Source organism: Anomaloglossus baeobatrachus, chromosome 4 (genome assembly GCF_048569485.1).
Source record: "Anomaloglossus baeobatrachus isolate aAnoBae1 chromosome 4, aAnoBae1.hap1, whole genome shotgun sequence".
Classification (NCBI taxonomy): Eukaryota; Metazoa; Chordata; class Amphibia; order Anura; family Aromobatidae; genus Anomaloglossus; species Anomaloglossus baeobatrachus.
In genome coordinates this window covers 441,703,696-441,730,968 of record NC_134356.1, presented here as the reverse complement: position 1 = coordinate 441,730,968, position 27,273 = coordinate 441,703,696, and the positions used below count along the sequence as shown (strand labels likewise).

General features: G+C 42.3%; 1 protein-coding gene across 4 annotated transcripts in view; it reads right to left on the bottom strand.

Moving 5' to 3' along the window:
• The window catches only part of VPS13C (vacuolar protein sorting 13 homolog C), a 492,503-nt gene that overhangs the window by 390,539 nt on the left and 74,691 nt on the right, over positions 1-27,273 (bottom strand). For all 4 annotated transcript variants that reach the window (XM_075345525.1, XM_075345526.1, XM_075345527.1 and 1 more), the window contains 4 exons: positions 21,556-21,665; positions 18,968-19,027; positions 18,490-18,549; positions 15,018-15,098 (listed from right to left, as the gene is read on the bottom strand). In XM_075345525.1, coding sequence (XP_075201640.1) covers positions 15,018-15,098; positions 18,490-18,549; positions 18,968-19,027; positions 21,556-21,665 — 311 coding nt within the window. The remainder of the gene's footprint in view (positions 1-15,017; positions 15,099-18,489; positions 18,550-18,967; positions 19,028-21,555; positions 21,666-27,273) is intronic.

The following is a 27,273-nucleotide window of genomic DNA, read 5'->3' as shown; positions in this document are numbered from 1 at the left end:
GACCAAGCTATATATGTGTGAAATAAGAGACATGGCTATGGGTGGGGCAGGGTTCTCAGACAAAAAGTGCATACTAACTAAAGAATGTATGTCTGGAACACCAATGGGGTTACACATAGGTTAGGGACCCCAAAAATAGAGATTACCTTGGCGTTTGGTTTTGGGGCTCCTTTGCATTGATCAATACAATGGCTAAATATCTCTCATTTCTATTTTTCATAGCAGTTATGCAGATACCATTTTCATGTTTTTCACTTATTTCAGATAGTCCATTGTATTTTTCAGTCTAGTATTCATATAGCAGTTATGCTTTTCATTATTCCCCTATACATTGTGACTGGTGTGCAACTCTTTATCCTATTGTTTAGTTGTATATTTTTGAGTCTTGCACCCTGTTCACACCATTGGTGTTCCAGACATACATTCTTTAGTTAGTAATTTAATTCCTGACCAAACCTCCCTGGAATTATTGTGGGACAGTTTCTTTTCAAGTTTAATTCTGAAGACTTCCTGGGCCTCCTTTATTTTATACTTCAATTCATACTGTATCATTTTAACCAATTAATTTAAAAAAAAAATTTCATTGAAGTACCAGTAATGTATTCAACAGACATATTGAAAAATTGCATACTGACTGTATAGTAACACGTCAGTCAGTAAAGATCAGGAGTGGGCAATTCATTTTCCCATGGGGCCGTATGAGAAATTGGGATGGTTTAGAGCAGGGTTTCCCAACTCCAGTCCTCAAGGCACACCAACAGTGCATGTTTTCAGGATTTCCTTAGCATTGCACTGCTGTTGGAACCAGCACCTGGGCAGGTAATTACATTAACACCTGTGCAATACTAAGGAAATCCCAAAAACCTGCACTGTTTGTGTGCCTTGAGGACTGGAGTTTGGGAACACTGGTGTAGAGGGCCGGACTAATATAATTAACTTACTCCTAGCTAATATACTACATCACTACACCCCCTCCATATACTACACCTGTAATATACTACATCACTAAACCCCCCTATACTACACCTGTAATAAACTACATCACTACACCCCCCTATACTACACCTGTAATAAACTACACCCCCTCCATATACTACACCTGTAATATACTACATCACTACACTCCCATATACTACCCCTGTAATATACTACATCACTACACCCCCATAGTACACCTGTAATAAACTACATCACTACACCCCCCCATACTACACCTGTAATATACTACATCACTACACCCCTATATACTACACCTTTAATATACTACATCACTACACCCCCATGTACACCTGTAATACACTACAACACTACGTCCCTATTAGAGTTGAGCGCGGTTCGTGGTTCGTGGTTCTCCAGTTCTAGGCTCGAGTGATTTTGGGGCCTGTTCTAGATCGAACTAGAACTCGAGCTTTTTGCAAAAGCTCGATAGTTCTAGAAACGTTCGAGAACGGTTCTAGCAGCAAAAAAACAGCTAAATCATAGCTTGGTTTCTGCTGTAATAGTGTAAGTCACTCTGTGAATCACACTATTATCACATTTCAGTGTATAGTGTGCGTGAACAGCGCCTTCAGATCACTGCTGTTTCTATAATGGCGATCGCCATTTTTTTTTTTTTTCTTGTCTTCCTTCCCTAAGCGCGCGCGTCTTGTGGGGCGGGCCAGCATGTCAGCCAATCCCAGACACACACACAGCTAAGTGGACTTTGAGCCAGAGAAGCAACGGCATGTGTGATAGGATGTCCATGTCACATGTCCCTGCATTATAAAACCGGACATTTTCTTCCAGGACGCCATTATCTGCCTTCTGCGTCTTTGGTGTCAGACATCACTGTCGCAGCTCCGTCCTCCTGAGTCCTATCGCCGATACAGCTGTATGCGCTGCATACACAGCGTTAGACAGCTTAGGGAGAGCACTTTATAGCAGTCCTTTTAAGGGCTCAAACCGGCAGGGTCAGAGTTAAGGTGACAGGTCCTGAAAACAGCGCCAGCGTCTGTGTAGCCAAGGTCAGGGATTTCCTCCCTGCATTTCCCTATTAGGAGGGATAGAAAGGCAGGCTTCCATTCCTCTACCCATACCCACAATCCTGCCACTGTACCCTCCTGTCCTCTGCACACTCCAACTCATTATAACTAAGCCATTATACTAGCAAACACTCAGTGTACCTAGTGGCATCCTATACGTGGCTATTGGACTTTGCTATAGTCCCACTAGTGCAAAGACATTTGCAGAGCACGTCTGCCTGCATTGCACACTCCAACTTTTTTAAACTAAGCAATTTTACTAGCAAACACTCAGTGTACTAGTGGCATTCTATACGTGGCTATTGGACTTTGCTATAGTCCCACTAGTGCAAAGACATTTGCAGAGCGCATCTGCCTGCGTTGCACACTCCAACTCATTATAACTAAGCCATTATACTAGCAAACACTCAGTGTACCTAGTGGCATCCTATACGTGGCTATTGGACTTTGCTACAGTCCCACTAGTGCAAAGACATTTGCAGAGCGCGTCTGCCTGCATTGCACACTCCACCTCATTATAACTAAGCCATTACACTAGCAATTTTTGCTGCCAGTTTAAGGCCTGTAGTTGCATTGTCAGGGATATTTATTCTTTATTATTCTGCTGTTAATAAAGCTAGACCACCACTGCAATCTACACCACCTCTCAATTTTTACTACCACATTTTCAGTCCACAATCTTGTCGCAATCAACATGAGTGGCAAAATGACAGATGCTGGTGGAAAGGGGAAGAGGCGTGGTGTAAAAGGCAAAAAAGGTTTTGTCCGTGGGGAAGGTGGCAAAGCTCCATTATCATCTGCTGAAGATAGACCCTCTACCAGCAAAAGTAAGATGTCTACTACTTACCATGGACAATCCGATGTGCTCCCTTTTTTACGGACACGAACAACAGGAAGAAAGGTAGATGATGGGCAAAAAAGGAAAATGCTTGAATGGATCTCAAGTGGTCCAACAAGTGCCCTCTCCGCCACTTCAAGTACCGCATCCAAAAAACACCAGTCCTCTGAGTTGTCATCCCAATCACACTTGATTTCTCCCAGCTCTGAAGTCTCCATCAGCCCTGCACAGTATGGTGGAACTGAGATGGCTGAGTCTGCAGAGCTGTTCAGTCACACTATAGCCTGGGAATCAGAGGTCTGCTCCCAAGCTACAGTGAGTACAGAACAGGAAATGGTCTGCAGTGATGCCCTGAACCTTTGTGACTCGGATTCAGGCCGTGAGGAACAAGTTTCTGAGCATAATGTTGACCCTTTGTCACAAACTGTAACACCTGTGGTTATAGACAATGAGGAACATTCTGATGAAGATGAGACGCAGATACCCGATTGGGATGACAACTTAAATATTCGGTCAGGGCAAGAAGAGGCTCGGTCAGAGGGGGAGGGGAGTGCAAACACAACAATTGATGATGAAGTTCTAGATCCCACCTACTGTCAACCCCCAGTCAGGCACTCGAGGAGGTCAACAGAGGCGGTGGAGGAGGATGCAACCGACGACGAAGTTACCTTGCGCCTTCCTGGACAGAGTCGGAGCACTGGTAGCACGTCTACAACTGCATCCTCAGCCACCACTCTGCCTCTGAGCATTATTCGGGGTGGATCAACAGGTCGCATGGCCTCTAAGCCTTGCCTAGCCTGGTCCTTTTTTGACATAGAAAAAGATCGCCCAAATTATGTGATCTGTAAAATTTGTCATGGTCGTCTTAGTAGAGGTCAAAACCTCAGCAGTTTGACAACTTCTTCCATGAATCGTCACATGAATAAATATCATATGGCCCGGTGGGAAGCTCACCGTGCTGCAATGCGGCCTAGCGGAGCAAACCATCCACCGCCTGCCCCTTCCAGTGCATCCGCGCGCTCGTCATCTTCTAGGACTGTTGGGACAGCTGTCACACCTGTTTTTCCACCCACAACTTCCACCACTGTAGCCGCAACAGGCAGTTTGCTTGGTAGGTCGTCAGTTGTTTTGGAAGGGGAAACAAGTGAGTGTGTACAGCTCTCTCAGACATCGATAGCACCAACGTTGGATGAAGGCAACATCATGTCTCCGCCTGCACTTTCCTCACAAAGCTGCATTTTTCCAGGGACACCCTACTCAACACCGTCTACACACAGCAGCCAGATCTCTGTCCCTCAGATGTGGTCAAATAAAAGGCCACTTCCTGCGACCCATGACAAAGCTAAGAGGTTGACTCTATCCCTCTGTAAGCTGTTGGCTACCGAAATGCTGCCTTTCCGCCTAGTGGACACACAGGATTTTAGAGACCTTATGTCTGTCGCTGTGCCCCAGTACCAGATGCCTAGTCGCCACTACTTCTCTAAGAAAAGGTGTGCCCGCGCTACACCAGCATGTCGCACACAACATCACCGCTTCCTTGAGAAACTCTGTGTGTGAACAGGTGCATTTCACCACCGATACTTGGACCAGTAAGCATGGACAGGGACGTTACATGTCGCTGACTGGGCACTGGGTAACTATGGTGATAGATGGTGAAGGGTCTGCTGCACAAGTCTTGCCGTCCCCACGACTTATGTGTCAATCCTCTGTCTGTCCAAGTTCCGCCACTGCTTCTGCCTCCTCCACCTCATCTGGGTCCTCCACCTCCGCCCCAAGCCTGCCTGGTCAGGCCACCAGCGTTCTCACTGCGCAGAAGGAATCACGCACGCCTCATTACTATGCTGGCAGCAGAGCGCAACGGCATCAGGCGGTCTTTAGCTTGACATGTCTTGGGAATAAGAGTCACACAGCTGAGGAGTTGTGGGCAGCTCTGCGGTCCGAGTTTAATAAATGGTTGTCTCCACTCAACCTGCAGCCTGGTAAGGCCGTGTGCGACAATGCTGCAAACCTGGGTGCGGCCCTTCGCCTGGGCAAGGTGACACACGTACCTTGTATGGCTCATGTGTTGAACCTTGTCGTCCAGCAATTTTTAACACACTATCCCGGCCTAGATGGCCTTCTGAACAGGGCACGAAAACTGTCTGCTCACTTCCGCCGTTCAAGCGCCGCAGCAGAGCGACTTTAATCGCTCCAGAAGTCTTTCGGCCTGCCGGTTCATTGCCTGAAATGCGATGTGGCGACACGCTGGAATTCAACTCTCCACATGTTACAGCGACTGTGGCAGCACCGCAAAGCCCTGGTGCAATACGTCATGACGTATAGCCTGGGCCAACGAGATGCAGAGGTGGGGCAGATCACCCTGATGGAGTGGTCTCAGATCAAGGACCTATGCACCCTTCTGCACAGTTTCAACATGGCGACGAATATGTTTAGCGCTGACAATGCCATTATCAACATGACGATTCCAGTCATTTACATGCTGGAGCACACGCTAAACACTATTCGGAGTCAGGGGGTGGGACAACATGAAGGGGAGGAACTACAGGAGGATTCATATGCGCAAGGGACAACAACATCACCAAGGTCCAGACGTTCATCATCACCAACGCAGCAGGCATGGGACCATGGGGGACAGGGATCGACAAGGGCGCATAGTAGCAGGCGAAATGTTGAGCAAGGTGCAGGAGAACATGAAGAAATGGAGGACGAACTGTCCATGGACATGGAAGACTCAGCGGATGAGGGAGACCTTGGTCAAATTTCAGTTGAAAGAGGTTGGGGGGAGATGTCAGAGGAAGAAAGAACGGGTAGCACCTCTATGCCACAAACACAGCGTGGACTTGGTCCGCATGGCTGCGCAAGACACATGAGTGCCTTTTTGTTGCACTACCTCCAACATGACAGTCGTATTGTCAAAATTAGAAGTGATGATGACTACTGGATTGCCACACTATTAGATCCCCGGTACAAGTCCAAATTTTGTGACATAATTCCAGCCATAGAAAGGGACGCACGTATGCAGGAGTATCAGCAGAAGCTGTTACTCGATCTTAGATCGGCTTTTCCACCAAACAACCGTGCAGGTGCAGGGAGGGAATCTCCCAGTTGTAACTTGACAAACATGGGACGGTCTCGTCATCTTCAACAGTCTACCCGTACCAGTAGGACCGTATCTGGTGCTGGTAACAGCAATTTTATGGAATCTTTTCATAATTTTTTTAGACCCTCTTTTGCAAGGCCACCAGAGACAACAAGTCTGACACATAGTCAACGGCTGGAGAGGATGATACAGGAGTATCTCCAAATGAACATCGATGCCATGACTTTGCAACTGGAGCCTTGCTCCTTTTGGGCTTCAAACCTAGAAAAATGGCCAGAGCTCGCAACTTACGCCTTGGAGATTTTGTCGTGTCCAGCTGCCAGCGTTGTCTCTGAACGTGTCTTCAGTGCTGCTGGGTGTGTGCTGACAGATAAGCGCACGCGTCTGTCCAGTGACAATGTGGACAGACTGACGTTCATCAAAATGAACAAGTCATGGATCCAGAAGGAATTTACAACCCCTGTGTCATCCTGGGGAGAGTAAATGCTTGTGGATTTGGAATGTGCTTGATGCAAATCTAGCTGTGAAGTGTACAACTAGGGCACAAGTGCTGCCACTGAATGGGTGGGTGTGTGTGGGGCACAATTTTTGGAAAAAAGGGAGACTCCGCTTGGAGTAACCCTTGCTTACATTGTTTTTAAAAGAAGCCAAGATGAACAAGTCATGGGTCAGCAAAGACTTTATCTACCTACCCCGGTGTCATGCTGGGTACGGTTAATTATGGCATATTTTTGAATGTGCTTGATGCAAATCAAAACATCCTGTTTGCAACTAGGGCCCAAGTGCTGCCACTGATGGGGTGGGTGTCTGTGTGGCCCAATTTTTGGAAAAAAGGGAGACTCCGCTTGGAGTAACCCTTGCTTACATTGTTTTTAAAAGAAGCCAAGATGAACAGAGCTGGGATCAGGAAAGACTTTGCTACCTACCCCGGTGTCATCCTGGGGATGGATAAGAATGGCGTATTTTTGAATGTGCTTGATGCAAATCTAGCTGTGAAGTGTACAACTGGGGCACAAGTGCTGCCACTGAAGGGGTGGGTGTGTGTGGGGCCCAATTTTTGGAAAAAAGGGAGGCTCCGCTTGGAGTCACCTTGCGGTGTTTTACATGACTTTAGAAGGGCGTGCCATGCCTATATCTGTGTGTCCTCCTCTTTTTCCTTGTCCAGGTGTTTTGTTTTTGCATGAGTATATGTCCTTGTCACTTTCCCATGTGTTTGTGTTGTGTTGTGAGTTGTTTGTCACCTTTTGGACACCTTTGAGGGTGTTTTCTAGGTGTTTTTCTGTGTTTGTGATTGCCTGCCATTGTTTCCTATTGGCTCGAGTTCGGTTCGTCGAACGTTCGACGAGCCGAACTCGAACGGGACCTCCGTTCGGCGAACCGACCTCGAGCCGAACCGGGACCGGTTCGCTCATCTCTAGTCCCTATATACACCTGTAATATACTACATCACTACATCCCTATATACACCTGTAATATACTACATCACTACATCCCTATATACACCTGTAATATACTACATCACTACATCCCTATATACACCTGTAATATACTACATCACTACACTCCCATATACTACCCCTGTAATAAACTACATCACTACACCCCCCATATACACCTGTAATAAACTACACCACTACACCCCCTCCATATACTACACCTGTAATATACTACATCACTACACCCCCATATACTACATCACTACACCCCTATATACACCTGTAATATACTACACCCCCATATACTACACCTTTAATATACTACACCACTACACCTCCCCATATACTACACCTGTAATATACTACATCACTACACCCCTATATATTACACCTGTAAAACTACATCACTACACCCCCTCCATATACTACACCACTACACCCCCATATACTACACCTGTAATAAACTACACCACTACACCCCCTCCATATACTACACCTGTAAAATACTACATCACTACACCCCTATATACACCTGTAATATACTACACCCCCCATATTCTACACCTTTAATATACTACATCGCTACACCCCTCTATATTACACTCCCCCATATACACCTGTAATATACTACACCTGTAATATACTACATCACTACACCGCCATATACTACACCTGTAATATACTACTACACTACACCTCCCCATACACTACACCTGTAATATACTACATCACTACACCCCTATATACTACACCTGTAATATACTACATCACTACACCCCCAAATACACCTGTAATACACTACATCACTACACCCCTTTATACACCTGTAATATACTCTCCCTTGTTTTTGTCCCCATCCTCAGGCACCCCCTTACAGGCCCCCCGCTGAGCTGTTCCTTCTCTTGTACGGGCCTTGGCTGCGCAGCTGCTGTTCTCCGAGGGGCCCCCGCCGCTGGTTCTCTCCGAGAAGGCCCCCGCTGTGCCGCTTCTTCTCCTGCCCGGGGGGTACTTTTGAAATGATACACGTCGTGCAGTACTACTGACCACATCAAAGCGCGCGCGTGTGTCACAGAGAAAGTGCCAGCAAGGAACAGAGGAGAGGTTCCTGCGTTCCACTGCCTGCACTGACTGTGCGGAGCTGCAGGATCGCTCTCTGCCCAGCACGCATTAGCTTGGCTCCACTGCACCGGCTGAAGACGGGCAGGCCGGTCACAGACAGTAGGCGGGCCGGATGTGGCCCGCGGGCCGCCCCTTGCCCAGGTCTGGTATAGATGGTAACACAAAAATCAAACAAAACAAAAAAAAAAACAGACTTTATGTTAGTGCAATTAGCTTGAACGTGTCATTTAAACAGGGATCTTATTCAATGTTGAGTTTAGCATTTGTGTCATTTTAGATAGTGTATGTAAACTTCTGGTTTGAACTGTATATCTGGCGTCCAACTAACACCGCTCATCTCCCCAAGAACATCATCCACACAGGTGAAACAAGGTGGTGGCAGCATCATGCTGTGGACATGTTTGTTAGCAACAGGGACAGTAAAAATGGTCCAACTCAAGGGGAAGACAGTGCGAAATACAGGGGTATTCTTGAGGAAAACATGTTTCAGTCTGTCAGTGATTGGAGACTGGGAATTAGGTTCACCTTCCAAGAAAGCAGGAGCTGAAAGCATACTGCGAAGCAAAACTCAACTGGTTTAAGGGGAAACATGTAAATGTATTGGAGTATGCTAGACAAAGTCCATACCTTAATGCAATTGAGAATCTGTGGTTAGACGTGAAGATTTCTGTTTACCAGCGGAAACCATTGAACTTCAAGGAGCTGCAGCAGTTATGCCTTGAGGAATGGGCAAAAATCCCAGTAGCAAGATATGGAAAGCTCATAGACTTATCCAAAGAGATTTGCATATATAATTGACACAAAAGGAGGCTCTACAAACTACTGACTTTAAGGGGCTGAAAAGTTATGCACACTGAAGTTTTCAGTTATTTTGTCCTGTTTGTTACTTGCCACACAATACAAAGAAAACCAAGTGCTGACAGTTGTAGGCACATCCTTTACATGAGCAGATGCAAAACCTTTAAAAAAAAACAAAAAACCCCACAAACAGGGAAATTCCAGGCTATGAGGTAGCAAAAAACTATTATAAATTAACTACAGTGGTGTGAAAAAGTGTTTGTCCTCTCCTTCCTGATTTCTCACTCTTTTTCATGCTTGTTACACTTAAATGTTTCAGATCACCAAACAAATTTAAAGAATAGACAAAGATAACACAAGTAAATACAAGTAAACACAAAATGCAAGTTATAAACGATGGTCTTCATATTAAGAGAAAAAGAAATCCAAACCTACAGGGCCCTGTGTGAAAAAGTGATTGCCCCTAAATCTAATAACTGGTTGTTACACCCTTAGTAGCAACAACTGCAATCAAGCATTTGTGATAACTGTCAATGAGTCTTTTACAATGCTCTCGCGGAATTTTGGTCCACTCACCTTTGCAGAATTGTTGTAATTCAGCAACATTGGAGGGTTTCCGAGCAAGAACCACAAGCTCATGCCCCAGTATTTCAATCAGATTAAGGTCAAGACTTTGATTAGGCCACTCCAAAGTCTTAATTTTATTTTTCTTAAGCCATTCAGAGGTGGACTTGCTGGTGTATTTTTAATCATTGTCCTGCTGTATTACCTAAGTGCGCTTCAGTTTGAGGTCTCGAACAGATGGCCGGACATTCTCCTTCAGGATTTTTTTAGTACACTGCAGAATTCATGGTTCCATTTACCACAGCAAGTCTTCCAGGTCCTGAAGCAGCAAAACAGCCTCAGACCATCACACTACCTCCGCCATATTTTACTGTTGGTATAATGTTCTTTTTCTGAAATGTTGTGTTACTTCTATGCCAGATGTATTGGGACATACCATTTTCCGAATGGCAGCCCCTGCCTCACAGTACGCTGCACAGTGCTTGCAGCCCGCAGCATCTCCACTGCCTCCTGTGACCCCTCTCTACCACATCCAGTAAGCTACATTTGAATTATAAGCTGTACCCCTCATTTTCCTCCCAAATTTTTAGGAGGAAAAATGTGTCTTATAATCCGAAAAATATGGTACATCTTCCAAAAAGTTAAATTTTTTTCTAGTAAGTCCACAGCGTATCTTCCCAGAGTTCTTGGCAATCATAAAGATGTTTCTGGCAAAACTGAGGCAAGTTTTTAACGTTTGTTTTTTTCTGCTCAGCAGTGGTTGTCATCTTGGAACTCTGCCGCGCAGGACATTTTTGCCCAGTCTTTTCCTTAAGTGCAGAGTTCATGACTCCACCATAACTGAGGCAAGTGAGTTCTGCAGTTCTTTGGATGTTGTTGTGGGGTCTTTTGTGACCTCTTTGAGGAGTTGTCGCTGCTCTATTGGGGCAATTTTGGTCGGCCAGCCATTTCTGGGAAGGTCCACCCTGTTCCATGTTTTCTCCATTTTTGGATAATGGCTCTCACTGTGGGTTGCTGGAGTCCCAAAGCTTTAGAAAAGGCTTTATAGATCAGTTACTTTGTTTCTAATTTGTTGCTGAATTTCTTTGGATTGCGGGAGGAGGTCTAAATTTTGAGAATCTTTTGGTCTACTTCACTTTGTCACACAGGTACTAAATAAGTGATTTCTTGATTGAGAACAGGTGTGGCAGTAATCAGGCCTAAGTGTGGCAAGGGAAATTTAAGTCAGCTTCCCAAAGATGTGATCAACACACACACACACACACACACACACACACAGCCTAACAAAAAATATTCATACCCTGTGAACCTTTACACATTACACCAAAACCTAAATGTATTTTGTAGGGATTTAGCCCGAAATGCCACCAGTGGGTGCAGTTTCATGCTGGTGAAGAGCAGACAAAGTCTGGAGGGAGAAAATCCATCGAAAAAAATAATACAAAAACAAACCTTGATGCATTTCTGGTGTATCGCGTGCCCTTAGTAATAAGCATACTTATTCTTTTGTGTTACACTGGAAATGCAGCAATGCTTTTTTTTTTATATGATGTTCCCCATAGATTTACCCATTTTTATGAACTACTGCATAAAAGTACATATTTTTATTGAATGATTGTGCTGACCTCTCCCTCCAGAACATATGGATGGAGCTAAATGCAAGGCAATCCTGGAGGATACAAAAGACTGGATACTGGGGTGTAGGTTCACCTTGCAGCAGGACAACGACCCTAAACGTACTGCCAGATATACAATGGAATGATTTAGATCAAAACATATTCATGTGTGTGAATGGCCCAGTCACAGCCCAGACCTAAATCCCATTGATAATTTGTGAAAAGATTTGAAAATTGCTGTTCATAGACGCCTCCATCCAATCTCACTGATCTAGTTATTTAAAAAGACAAATGTCAGCCTCTAAATGTGCAAAGCTGGTAGACACATACCGCAAAAGACTTGCAGCAGTATTTGCAGCTAAAGGTGGTCCTATAAAGTATTGATATAAGGGGGGACGAATACGAATCACAATTTTCAGATTTATATTTTTAAAATATTAAGAAAACCATGGATCATTTCCTTTACACTTCACAAATACTTTCAACTTAGTATTGGTATATTACATAAAATGCATTTAAGCTTGTGGGGATAGAGTGGAAAAAAAAAATATTTGAAAACGTTCATGGGGTATGAATACTTTTCAAGACACTGTATATTATTTGTTAGTGACACCAAGATTATCATGTGAACATGGTATAAGCCTACTGCTCTCCCACAAAAATAATTTAAAACAGCCACTCCCTAACTCCCTAATTAAAAATATGACTTGCTGACATCATTTTCAACACCTTTTACCATCTGGGCAGTAGTTTTCATATGAAAGTTAAAATTTCCTACTCTTCAGCATCTGTCGCTGCTAGATGAATGCACATATGGTGGAACTGATAAGCTTGCTGGAGAGCCAAAAGATTAATAGTGTTTCTTAGCTACCCATGAAATCAGCTAGCTTTATTACAGACTGATGGCAATGGCCTGATATTACATCATCAGGGAGCTGAGCGCAAGCCAACAAATGGAACAACTTGCTTGGTAAAAGAGTAAATGCAACAAAAACAGACATGGAGAAAGGCTCTGGGCAATTATTCAGCATGGGCATTTCCCATGGTCAGTGATCAGCCACGCCAGTCTCAGCAGTGCCCAGAAGTAAATGGATAACAGTGGTGGTAGAAGAGTAAAGGGAATAGTACTGGTATTGGTTATTGTATTATTTCATCACGTCTTCTGAAAAAAAGAAAAAAAAAGGAGACAACTCTTTCCTGCTACAGTTTTCATATTTTGCACCTTCATTTTGTTTCCTCTGATTCCAAGAGCTGTGAACTTTTACATTTTTCCATGGACAACCATATGAGGCCTTGCTTGTTGTAGGACGAGCTGAAGAACTGAGTAGCGGCATTCATTTTGGCATATCATCTACTGGAAAATGCGGGGGTACACAACAAATGCAGTAATGCCAATAAACCTATAATTCTGCAGCGGTTTCCTGTATATACCGGTATGACCTATACGATTGCAGTGACCTTACATTGTTATAGCAATAGATCTGTAGGAGGGCTTGTGTTGTGTGGTGCGCTGACGTTCTTATCGATACAATAACATTTTCTCTGCATGCGAAAGACGCAATTCACATGTGCTGCTCATGTACAGCAGGTGACAGGAAGGGGTTACAGCTAAGTGCAATACATTTTCCATATGTGTAAGACAGATATATAGCTGGAACAAGGCTTTCCATGCTTATTGTTATTTATTAACCCACAGCGATAACAGGAACATTAAACTAATATGTTTAGCAATCAATCCTGATTGCACCAGTCTAGAACTTTCTACTATAAAATACTGATTAAAAACCAGACAGTAATTAGTCACAGTAGCCGAACATATCGTTAAAAATATCAAGATTAGCATGAAAAGCTGAAATAGTGACAAGAAAATCTACAAAAATCATAAAAAGATAATAAAATCAAAACTAAATATCAGCAATTTTATAGAAATGTAATACCTGGTGATCTAATCATATGTATTACTTTACGAGTTATCTTAGCGCAATGTTTAATATTTATCAAACATAACAAATTGTAGGTGAACAGAGAAAAGGTGCAATGTCAAAACCATACTTATTAAAAATGTGCAAATATCAATATTGCTGAGCACAGAACAGGAAACTTGAAAAGCAATACGTGTATTATTGATAATTCAGCTTCTCGTAAACTATTGATACATGTTGCAAATGTTGATAATGGTACATGAACCATTTCAATGGATCCTGTCAGCTGGTTCATGATGCTTGAGCTATGGATAACATATCAAAGATGGTTCCTGATACTTTGACAACGTTGCAGGATTTTAGCAAAAAAACAAACAAAATCCATACATTGTTCACATGGCGGCGGGAAGGATAAGAGTAGTGAAAGGAGGCTAGTTTCACACCGCCCGAAACATTACACCGATAGCTTTCTCCCTATACACACACATATAGGGACAGACATACAAGACTACCTGAAAAGGTGGGAAACCCATGAGTAGCATGAATCAGCTGATCGGTTCCCTTTAAGGGTGTGTGCACACAATCTGGATTTGGGACCGTTCTGGATGCAGCGTATTCTCCTGTGGAGACGCGACCTTCCTAGGCGGTAGAAGGAACCGTCCATGCAAACGATCAGGATTACTGACACAGTGTAATTTCACGGTGTTCTCCTGCTCAGAACACTTCAGTCTTCACAAGAATAAGTTAACTTGTTGTGGCTTGTAAAGCTGTGCCACAGGTCAGTTTACAGAGCATCTAAAAGAAGCACAGCGGGCAGGGGATTTCTATAAATCCCATCCACTGTGCTTCTACTGCACAACACAGTGCTTTGAATGCAGGGAAAACATGCTGCATCAAATACGCTGATAAAGGCGGCGTCACATGCAACAACAGATCTAACGATATATCGCCATGGTCATGGATTCCGTGACGCACATGCGCATCGTTAGCGACGTCGTTGCGTGTGACAGCAAGGAACAAACGTTAACGATGAAAAATACTCACCTTATCGTCCAACGTTGACACGTCGTTCCTTTTTAAAATATTGTTGATTGTAGAGGACGCAGGTTATTCATCGTTCAAGAGGCAGCACACATTGCTACGTTTGACACCTCGGGAACGACGACCTGCAGCTTACCTGCGGCCATCGGCAATGCGGAAGGAAGGAGGTGGGCGGGATGTTACGTCCCGCTCATCTCAGCCCCTCCGTTTCTATTGGGCGTCCGCTGTGTGAAGTCGCTGTGACACCGAACGTCACTCCCCCTTCAGGAAGATTATGTTCGCCGCCCACAGCGACGTCGTTAGGGAGGTAAGTACGTGTGACGGGGGGATAAACGACTTTGTGCACCACGGGAAACAAATTGCCCGTGACACACAAACGACGGGGGCTGGTGCGATCGCACGATATATCGTCGTGTGTGACGGGGCCTTAATCCTGATAGTTTGTACTCACCCTAATTCACACCACATTTGCATGTGCTACATTTGTGGAATAGAAAAAAAGAAAACATTCGTGCAAATTGTTTTGCACAACTTAAAAGCAATTGTGGAGTAAAATATTTACCAGTATCTTTTCACATGACTGGTGGTAATACACTTTGCTGTTGACATTCCAATAGGTACTAAAACAATCCAGACGAACCAACTAGACAAAAAAGAAAACATATTATATTCTAGCCAACTGAAAAAACAATGCATATTTTCATTATATCAAAGAGTGGGTATACACAAGGTAGCAGCCACTATACAGAACAAGGTTTAAATGGATAGCCTTAAACCCAAGGCTTGATGTCCCCTAACAGAAACACTAATAAGTAATGATGACCGAGCACAAAAGAGACTTGCAGGCTGGAAAGGCTGACGGGCTGGACTCACGTAACAAGTGTAATGAAAGTCACTGATAGGGCAGTTCGGCTCTCCGCCCACACACAGCCAGCCATAAACCGTGCGTTTCTGGGGAAAGGGTAGGTTGTTTTTTGTTTTTTTTTTTTCATGTTTTTTAACACTGCACCCGAACAGGTTGTTTTCACCCCCAGTGAAAGCCAGAGACTGCAGGTGGCTCTCAATTGGGTGCAGGCTCCCATCATTCAGAGAAGGGAGCCAGCTCTTTGTATTGGATCGCTCATGACACATCAGAGCACCCATGATACTTGGCTGAGTATCAAGCGTACGTTAGCGTCCCGATGTTCAAACAAGAATCGATCAGTGGCAAGCATGCACGCTCGCTCATCAGTTTTAATAACATCTGCACTAATTAAAGGGAATGTGTCTAATTCCTTCATGACCTTGCAATTTTTTGTTGTTTTTTTGCGCTTTTGTTTTTTTTTCCCCTTTTTCCAAGAGTGATAACTATTTTATTTTTCTGCCCTCATAGCCTTATGAAGTCTTGTTTTTTGCAGGACGAATTGTACTTTTGAATGACAACATTAATTTTATCATGTGACGCACTGGAAAGCAGGAAAAAAATGCCAAGTGCATTGAAAATGTAAAAGAAAGTGCAATACCACAATTGTTTGATTTTTCTTTATTTACCAGGTTCATATAATATAATTTTACATATATATACACACATATAAATAAATATAATAAATAATACTGTATTTTTCGGACCATAAGACGCACTTTTTTCCCCCAAATGTTGGGGGAAAGTGGGAGGTACATCTTATGGTCTGAATATAGGGCCGGGAATGAGGGTGCTGTGGTGGCGCGGGTCATCGGGGGCATGAGCAAGCTGTAGCAGCGCCTGCCGTGACCACGTGGACCCACTCATTTAATAAGCACGACCATACTCCCGCCCATCATCTCTCAGCACTGAAGCAGGCGCTGACAGGTGGGCGAGGGATAAACAGCCGGCCCGCATGATCACCCCTGCCAACTACAGCCTGGAGTGATCGTGTGCGGCTGTATTCACTGCCCTCCGCACATCATCATCAGCGCGGGGTGCAGTGAATCAGTACACTCACCTGTCACCGTTCCCCTGCAGCACCGCGATCTCCTCCTGGCTGCCGGCGGCCGCTGAGTAGCGCCGTCCCAGTTCTCCTGCAGCATTACAATGTCCTCCTGTGCCAGCGGCGGCCGCTGAGTGGAGACTAGCGGCGCGCACAGCAATGACGTCATCGCTATGCGCACGAGTCCACACGCAGCCGTCGCTGGCACAGGAAGACATCTCAATGCTGCAGGGGAATGGGGACGGCTCCACTCAGCGGCGCTGCCGCTGACACAGACGGCGCGATACTGCAGGGAGTGAGGTAAGGTGAGTATGAACTTTTTTTTTATGTGCCACAAGATGCGGCTGTAGACCAGGATGGGGGTTATATTATGAGCAGGATGGGGGTATATTATGAGCAGGATGGGGGTATATGAGCAAGATGAGGGTATACGAGCAAGATGGGGGTATACGAGCAAGATGGGGGTATACGAGCAAGATGGGGGTATACGAGCAAGATGGGGGTATATAGCAAGATGGGTTACCGTATATAGCCGGATGGGGCCATATGCCAGGATGGGTTACCGTATATAGCCGGATGGGGCCATATGCCAGGATGGGTGTTGTGAATATTAGTTATGTTTTGCCTGCTGGGAGGCTCCCTCTGGTGGCCAGGAATGGTTTGGACTTGGACCAGGTGTGTTGTGCAATGGGCGTTTCCTTTGCTAACTCTCTGCTTATTTAAATCCTGGTCTGATAGCAGGCTATGCCAGATGTCAGTTCTTTGTATCACCAGCCTGCTTCATTCTGCTCCACACCACATCTACCCCAGATAAGTGCTTGCTCTTTATTTATTGTTTGGTTATTTTGCTCTTATCTGGGTTTGTCATTTGCTGTGGTTGTTTTCTTTTTTTTGCATGCAGGGATTTTCCCCCTAAGTTGCTTGGCTGGGGAACTCCCTGCAGTTCTGTTTGGAGTATAGCTCCTTTGGGTCCATGTGTTTGTGGCTTGTTGAATTTGTTATAATTCTTCTTTTCTGTTCATTGGTATGACAAAAGCACCTGGTATAGGACGGAGTTCAGATCGTGCGATCTGAGGGCCTTTTTGTACTATCAGGAATTTGGAATTTTGCAGGGTTTTTTCTCTGGCCACCATCAGTCCCTTTCCTGTCCTTTCCTATTTTAGTCAGTAGGGGCCTCACGTTTTGCTAATCCTGTCATATCACCACAGTCTTTGAATGTGGGGGGCTTGCTATTCTTGTCTATTTTCTGAGGCAGAGAGTTATTTATCTTTCCTTCCTTTAGGATAGTTAGATCTCCGGCTGGGTTTGCGGTGCACAGGATGTTAGTTCACCCCTCGGCTACTTCTAGTTGTGATGGTTAGTAAGGGGATGGCGGCCAGATTAGTTGCCAATGCTCTTGTCACCTTTTACCAATGATTTGTGGTGGTCTTCCATGGTTCCGGATCATGACAGATGGGTTACCGTATATAGCAGGATGGGGCCATATGCCAGGATGGGGTATATAGCAGGATGAGGGACATATACCGCCTATTGGCTATAATATAATATAATATAATATAATATAATATAATATATATATATATATATATATATATATATATATATATATATATATATATATATATATATATATATATATATATATATATATATATATATATATATATATATATATATATATAGTAAAACTAACTGTCAATATGATTCCCCAGGTTAGTACGATTTGTACAGATTTTTTTTTTTATTTAAGTGTTCGTGTGAGGGCTTATTTTTTGCACCCGAAGCTGATAAGTTTTGATCGTCTCATTGCATTTTATTGCAATGTTGTGGCCAAAAAACGCAATTCTGGCATTTTGATTAATTTTGCTAACTACACCCTTTACCAATTGCATTAAATTTACTTTATATTGTGATAGATCGGACTCTTACAAATGCAGCAATACCAAATGTATATTTTTTAAAATTATTTTAAATGGGGTAAAATAGGGGTAATTTGAACTTTCCTTTTCTGATGGTGCAATCTTTTTATAGGATATCATCAATACATTTAGCTAATATTAAAATAATCTCTCTTCATTGGACGATTACCTTGTATATCACTTTAGAAGCTTCATTTAATATGCTTGGTGTCCAGGATTCACTGGATGTCTGTGAGAAAAACAAGAGAAATCAGAGACTTGATTATACTTTTATGGCCAGGCATTACCTCTGACACATGCTTGGCGAAAATGTACAAACAGAATAAATAATTATTACATAAGACTTCTGGCCACATTTAGGCCATGTTCACATGCAGCGTTTTTTCCTGCAAATTAAAAGCAGATTTTTACTGTACCAGCCATAACAATGAGATGTGCTTGGCTTTTTTTCACACTGGATTTCAGAACTGCAGAGCTTTGTAAATTTGCAGCATTTCAATTTTGTGAACAGGTAAAGTAAAAAAAAAAAAAGAAGAAAAAGCCACTGAGTTCCAATACTGCAAAACTTAATGTAAATTCAGTCAAGATTTAAAGCTCGATATCTATTAGTAGAAGTGTTAGTAGGAATCGTGCACAAGGATCTTTACCTGGAGACTTAGTTCAGAGAGGGTCATTCCTACGGACACCGGAATATTGACATCAGAAATCTATTAATACAATGCAAAAGGATTTAGTCCCAGATTTATTGACTTTTTACGTTTATTTCATAACTGGCAAATGTAACAGAATTTGGCAGAGATTACAGCTATTGGCGAGGAGCAGTCTTCACAATATCCTAACTAATAAGGCCCCAGTAGGAAAAGATTAAGAAGCTCTGTTTTATATTGTACTTCCAGTAATCTGTAAAATCTACAGATTTTTCATTCCCATCTCTCTTTTACCACATTTTTATGGTTTACACTAACGGTGCATGCGCACAATGTGTTTTCAATGCATTTTTTTATGCAGCCTATGGTCGCTGAGTACAGTACAAGCAAAGTGGATGGGATTCATAGAAATCTCATGTCCACTGTGCTTTTTTTTTTTTGTCTTCTGACCTGCCGAGAGTTTTTCCAATCCACACCATGTTAACTCAGCATCTTGCGGGAACGCTCAGTTTTCTGCCCTGACATTCCCCATAGACTTGCATGACCAATAAATTTGGTCAGACCGACCCGATTTCCTTCTGTAACCAAGTCACTGAATGGTTTGTTCAGGGGAATGCTATGAATATAGTATACCTTGACTATATGGCTACATATCAAACTGGAGGAACGTCAAAAGTGGGGTGCTGAAAGGCTCTCTCCTGGGCCCAACACTGTTTAAGGTCTTTTTAAATCATCTGGACAAAAAAAATTATTAGGCAACTCATAAAATTCGCAGATGATACTAAGATAAGAGGCATAGCCAACACTAGAGAGGAAAGAGACCGTATTCAAAAGGATCTAGACACACTCGAACTATGGGCCGAGGCAAACAGAATGGTTTTCAACAGGGTTGAATGCAAAGTCCTACATCTGGGTAAAAGAAATGTAAAAAACATATATAGTATGGGAGTAATAAAAGTAAACAACAGCACAGGCAAAAGGACTTGGGCATAATGGTAGATTCCAGATTCAACATGAGCCAACAGTGCAGTGCTGCAGCTAAAAAGGCCAACACAATTCTGGGATGTATCAAGATAAGCATTGAATCTAGATCAAGAGGTAATTATTCCCCTATACTGTGGCCTGGTCAGACCCCACCTGGAATACTGTGTACAGTTCTGGGCGCTCCAATTCAAGAAAGACATCAATATATTGGAGCAAGTCCAGAGAAGAGCAACCAAGATGGTAGAAGGTCTGCAATCCATGTCCTATGAAGAACGGCTAAAAGAACTAGGAATATTTAGTTGGCAAAAGTATCACACAGGTAGAAGAAAAGACCGGGTTTATGCCGCGCTGAAAACCACTGATGCGTGTAAATTAAAAGATTTCCTTTTTATTGGATAGTTCCTACGCGTTTCAGAGACATCCGTCTCCTTCCTCAGGAAAAGAAATCAATGATGATGATTTCTTTTCCTGAGGAAGGAGACGGATGTCTCTGAAACGCGTAGGAACTATCCAATAAAAAGGAAATCTTTTAATTTACACGCATCAGTGGTTTTCAGCGCGGCATAAACCCGGTCTTTTCTTCTACCTGTGTGATACAAAATTCCTCTCCCGGGGCTGCAGCTAAACCACCAGGCACTCACAGGCTATCATAAGGGGTTGTGACTGGCACAACCTCACCAGGTGAGTGCTTCTTTGTCTTGTTTGTGCACCCTCATACCGGGTAAGACCCTATTGCGCTTTTTTCCCCTTTACAGTTTTACAAGGTAGTTGGCAAAAGGGAAGGCTGAGAGGAGACTTAATAGCGGTCTACATATATCTGAAAGGAAGTCACAGTGAAGAGGGAACTACCCTCTTCCCATTAGCACAGGAAAGTACAAGAACCAATGGGATTAAACTAAAAGGAAGGTTCAGAATAGACATTAGGAAACATTTTCTGGCAGTGAGGGCAGTCAGAGAGTGGAACAGGCTACCATGGGAGTTAGTGAGCTCTCCATCAATGGAAATCTTCAAGCGGAAGCTGGATAAATATATTGCTGGTATGATTTAAGAAAATCTGCACTCTTAGGGTGTTGGACCTGATGGTCCTTGACGTCCCTTCCACTACCATTCTATAATATGCGGATTAAAATCGGCTGGTAAAAAAAAACCCTCCACAAACTTTTAGTGCATTTCAGCTGTAGAAACGCATAAAAAGTGCCCTTAACCCACACCTAAGAATGTCAATACCTGGAAGTTTCAAAAACAAACCAGCTTAATTTAGAGCATAACACACCAAACAGACAAAAAAAATTTAGAGTAAAAAAAGGATAAAAATGCATGTTAAATAAACACATACAAAAAACAATTGAAAAAAACACAAACCAAAGCAAATTAAGAGGTAGACATTCTTCAGGTGCCAACAACTTAAACATTGATCATGGGCATGTAACCTAAAACACACACCCAAAGTTCCATTTATCTAAATCACTGGAAACATATTTTAACTGTGCTTTAAATCCACATCACTAATATGGGAACTATTTCAGGTGTTATATAATTGATTGAGGACACCGATAAAATGACACAACATATCCCTGCTCATCAGACAAGCTCTGCATACTTACATCATCTTCATATCGGATGTGTATGTTTGTGATTTTGACCTGTAGATTCTTGATGACTTGTGCTGCCAGTTTTTCAAGAAAAGTATCTTTCTTCTCCTCTTTTGGCTTATCTTAAATAACAAAAACATACAACCAAGAAGCAATCAATAAGAAATAGTCATCTGAACTATGTGGATGACCAAGATGTTCTTGTTGACTATTTTAAAAACCCTAATAAAAAATAATGAAGACTTGAAACACAAAAATTACGACTAAATGAAATCAGCACAAATAACACCTCTATGTTGTGATGAATAAGCATGATCTAATCTTAAGAGCTTTAAAAAAACAAGTCAAGACTTTTTAAACTGCTGGAGTGGCGATTTTATCCTCTTTAGGTCCCTGCTCTCAATCTTATACTCACCCTCCGGCATCTTCACCCCCTCCCGCCACCAGTCCGATTAAATAGCGCCATCTTATGACAGTAACTTATGACTGGTCATAAGTCAGAAGTTACATCACAAGCTCCCAATACAAGTCCATGAGAGCCAGAACGAGGCTCTCAGACAGCCATTGAGATGTGACCGCCAACGCATTACATAAAACAGTAGAGCACCCAGCAGGTCACAAACTGCAAAAGGCTGTGTATTATATATTATATATATATATATATATTTATTAATATTTTTTATTTTCTACTCATGGCTAGTGGTTGGGTGATACCACTTTTGATTTGGGTCATTTAGTGGGTTTGAAAAGACAGTAGTTTGACAATAAATGTCTTCACCCAACCACTAACCATGAGTGGGAAAAAATATTTTGTGTCAACATTCACATTATCTGAAAAAAGGCCAAGAAAGCACAAAATCTGCAGGGTTATATAAACTTTTGAGCACAACTGCATGTGTAATAATATATAATAAATATAATTTAAAAATTTAATTTATTTATTCTTAGATCCTGAAAGAATTCTTGGCTATAAGGGACTTTCAGGATCTGAAAAAATAAAAATAAAAAGTTGTTGTTCTACATAAAGATGGCATAGGCTATAAGAAGATTGCCAACACCCTGAGACTGAGATACAACACAATGGTGAAGATCATACTGCGGTTTAACAGGACAGGTTCCACTCAAAATAGGCCTCCTCATGGTTGACCAAAGAGGAGGAGTGTGCATGCTCAGCATCATATCCAGAGGTTGTCTTTTCAAACTAGATGTACGAGTGCTGCAAGCATTGCTGTAGAGGTTAAAAGGGGTGTACGGTCAGCCTGTCAGTGCTCAGACGATACACCGCAAAATGCATCAAATTGGTCTGCATGGCTGTTGTCCCAGAAGGAAGCCTCTTCTAAAGATGATGCACAAGAAAGATTACTGAAACCATGTCCTATGGTCTGATGAGACAAGATAAACTTATTTGGTTCACACAGTGTCAAGCGTGTGTGGCGTCAACCAGATGAGGAATACAAAGACAAGTGTGTTTTACCTACAGTCAAGCATGGTGGTAGAGTTTCATGGTTTGGAGCTACATGAGTGCTGCCATCTGAGGGAAACTACAGTTGATTGCGGGAACCATGAATGCAAACTTGTACTGTGACATACTGAAGCAAAGCATGATCTACTCTCTTTGAAAACTGGGCAGCAAGGCAGCATTCCAACATGATAACGACTCCAAGCACACCTCCAAGATGACCACTACCTTGCTAAAGAAACAGAATAAAGATTATGGACAAGCCAAACATGTCTCCAGACCTAAGCCCTATTGACCATCTCTGTGGGTCCTCCTCAAACGGAAGGTGGAGGAGCTCAAGGTCTCTAACATCCACCAGGTCCGTGATGTCATCACGGAGGAGTGGAAGAGGATTCCAGTGGCTCATGTGAAGCTCTAGTGATCTCCATGCGTAAGAGTTAAGGCAGTGCTTGAAAATAATGGTGACCGCACAAAATATTGCGACTTGGGGCACATTTTGGCCATTTTGCCTTGTGGGTGCACTTACCTTTATTGCCAGTGGTTTAGACATTAATGGCTGTGTGTTGAGTTATTTAGAGGGCAGACTAAATTTACACTGTTATACAGACTGTACACTGACTAATTTACATTGTATCAAAGGGTCATATCTGCAGTGTTGTCCTATGAAAAGATAATAAAATATCTACAAAAATGTGAGAGGTCTATTCACTTATCTGATACACTGTACATACATATACCGTATTTTTCGCTTTATAAAACACTTTTGTTCCCCCAAATTTTGGGGGAAAGTAGGGGGTGCGTCTTATAAACCGAATATACGGGGGGGTGTACATATTATATATATATATATATATATATATATATATATATATATATATATATATATAAACAAACAACGACAAGGCAGAATCCAGCAATAACGTGAGCAATCCAGGATGCTGTTAAAAAATGTTTTCCTTCTTTTTATTCATAAATTCATTAAAATATAATGGTCCAAGCAATTCAGAATTATCGCAGGAAAATAGCGCAGATAGGACTACGCGTTTCAGCGGTAAAATCCGCCTTCTTCACGGTCCAGAATCTGATCTGCTTTCCAAACATAGAACCTTATATACATCTCACTCCCATCAGGGTAATTACAAACATGTGTGAGAGATTTAAAAACATAGGCTAGAAAAGCAAATCAAACATGTAAGCTATCCGCATATTAATCAATATACAGTATGCATAGGAGTTATAAGGAAAGGATTCAGCATTTTGGAGAAAAATACAATCAGAAAATCCAATAACCTGACCATAAAATTATTTTTAAAGTGATACAAAAGCCTAACACAGTAGTAATAGCCAGCAACATATAATGCAACAATGTATCAATAGTGCATAATGATATCCATACGATTGTTAAAGCCCTGTGGCATGCGGGTCCCCAGCTCAAATATCCACTTACTCTCGCTTGCAAGCACTTTTTTATGAAAATCTCCCCCTCTCAATGTTTTTTTTACATGCTCTATGCCCATAAAAGAAAAACCGCGTAAATCCCCATTATGTTTTTTTGAAAAATGTCGGGATACTACTGATGCACCAACCATTGGCAAATTGCTAGCATCTGAAAGATGTTTGCGGATTCTGGTGTTAAGGGGGTTCATCGTGCAGCCTACATATTGCATGCGGCATATATTGCAATTAATTAAATAAACTACATTCTCCGTATTACAGTTTATAAAGGAACGAACATTAAACTGTTTTTCATTGGAAATAGATGTAAATATTTTAGACTTATTAGCAAAACCGCAGCACTTACAAATATTAGCACCGCATTTAAAAAATCCTATTGTTTTTAACCAGTTGCTAGGGGAGATTTTGTCTGGATCTTTGAACATGCTAGGTGATAATAAAGTAGCTAAGGTTGGGGCTCTTTTTGCCACAAAGGCAATATCATTATTTTCCACAATGTTTTTCAAAATATCATTCTGAGATAATAACGGAAGATATTTTCTGATAATTTTGACAATAGAATTAAAATGAGGACTATAGTTGGTGCTGAAAACTACCCCAGATTTTTTGGAGTCAAACTGTCTTTTTTTCTTAGTAGAATCCAACAGCTTAACCCTATCAATGCCTGTAATTTTTTCTTGGCTCTCTCCAAAGACCAATTGGGATACCCCCTTTTTTTTTTAAATTGTTACAAGTTATTTCAATTTCTTCCTCCAATCTATCACTAGATGTGGTATTCCTTTTTAGTCTAATAAGCTCCCCCACAGGAATATTCTGAATGACATGTTTGGGATGACTAGAGGAAGCCATTAAAATACTATTGCATGCAGTAGGTTTTTTATAGGGAGATATCAAGACCTTATTGCTATCAAAATCTGCGGTCAATTTTAGGTCCAAGAAGTTTGTTGATACCTCATGACTACTACTCGTAAATTTTAGATTGAAATCATTCAAATCCAAATAAGAAAAAAAACTTTTCGCAGACGAGAGACTACCCCTCCAGACAAATATCAGATCATCAATAAATCTACCCAGCCAAACAATATTATCCTTGTATGGGTTATCAATGTTAAAAATATAATTTTCCTCCCACACGGACATAACCAGGTTAGCTAGGGAAGGTGAAAACTTGGCGCCCATGCTCACGCCTTGTGTCTGGAGGAAGTATCTCTCATCAAACGAAAAATAATTGTGACCCAAAAGAAACTGAATTGAAGAGACAATAAACTTCTGGATGGAATCCTCGTAATTACTGTATCTGGACAAATAATATGTGATACATCGTATCGCGATGTAATGGGGGATAGAGGGATATAACCCCACCACATCGCAAGATAGCCACATATAGTCAGATTGCCAGTGAAATTTTTCCAGAATCTGTATCATACTTTTGGAATCTTTAAGGTGACTTGGTGTTAATGGCACTAGGGGTTGAAGATAAAAATCCACCCACTCCCCTAGTTTCTCACTGAATGACCCTATCCCAGACACAATAGGTCTGAGAGGGGGGGAAAAACCTATTTATGAACTTTGGGGAGTGAGTGGTATATTGGGACAATCGGTGTTTCACAAAAGATAAACTTCTTAATTCTATCTGAAATAGCACCCATACTGATCCCCTCCTGTAACAGATGTAATAATTCAGAATTAAATTAATTAGTTGGATTTGATGGCAATTCAACATAGGTGCTACTATTTTCCAGATCCAACAAGTTCACTTTCCTGTATAAACCAGCATTGAGAACTACAACAGCGCCCCCCTTGTCCGCCTGGACAATAAGGAGATCGCTGTTTGCTCTCAGCTCATTGATTGCCCTATGTTCAGAGATACTCAGATTGAATTTAACCTCTTGATGTTCCACCTGGTTGTAAAGAGACACCAACTCACTTTCAATTGTTTCCTGAAAAAAATCAAGGAAAGGAGGTCTCGATTTTACTGGGTAAAATATAGGATTACGAGTCTGAAACCTATAATTTAAATTCACCCTCCCTATGCTCCAGCTCTGTCTCCCCCTCTACTTGTCTTAGATTGGAGACCGCTACCTGTTCACTAAAATTAATACAATTATTATCCAATGATACACTGGTAGATGATAAATCATTATACACATGAATATTATCCTCATTATAATGAACTTTAAGGGTCAAATTGCGTGCAAATCTATTGATATCAACAATAGTGTCAAATAAATTGAATTTTTTGACTGGAGAGAAACCTAGTCCTTTAGACAAAAGTCCAATTTGTGAACCTGTCAAAATATAACTAGAAAGATTAAATACAGGAATCTCTGTTAACGGTGCTTGCGGAACGTCATATGATAGGCTTTTGGACTTATGTTTCCTTCCTCCCCTCTTGCAGGATCGTTTTTTGGCAAGGCACCTTCTTGCTGGAAGTTCCTTTTTTGGTGTTTTTTGCCACCAGTCTGAATACTGGCTACTGAAGCAACCGAGGAGTCCGTTAATTCATCCGATGTTTCTCCAAAAGAGGTATCATAATTGGCCGTGGAATTGAAAGATACCTTAGGTTTCTTATACCAAGGCTTGTATTTTCTCAAAATGGAGGGAGGATTACTAGCCCAATTACTAATCCTCCCTCCATTATGTAATTGCCTTATTCTGTCTGTCTGTCTTGCTCCAAAATTGTGTCCTTACGGTGACAAACAGCGGATTGGCCGCTGGGCTCGGCATGGCCCCGCCCCCCGCACGGATTGGCCGCTCGCCTCGGCTCTGCCCCCTCGCACGGATTGGCCTCTCGCCCCGGCCCCCTGCACGCATTG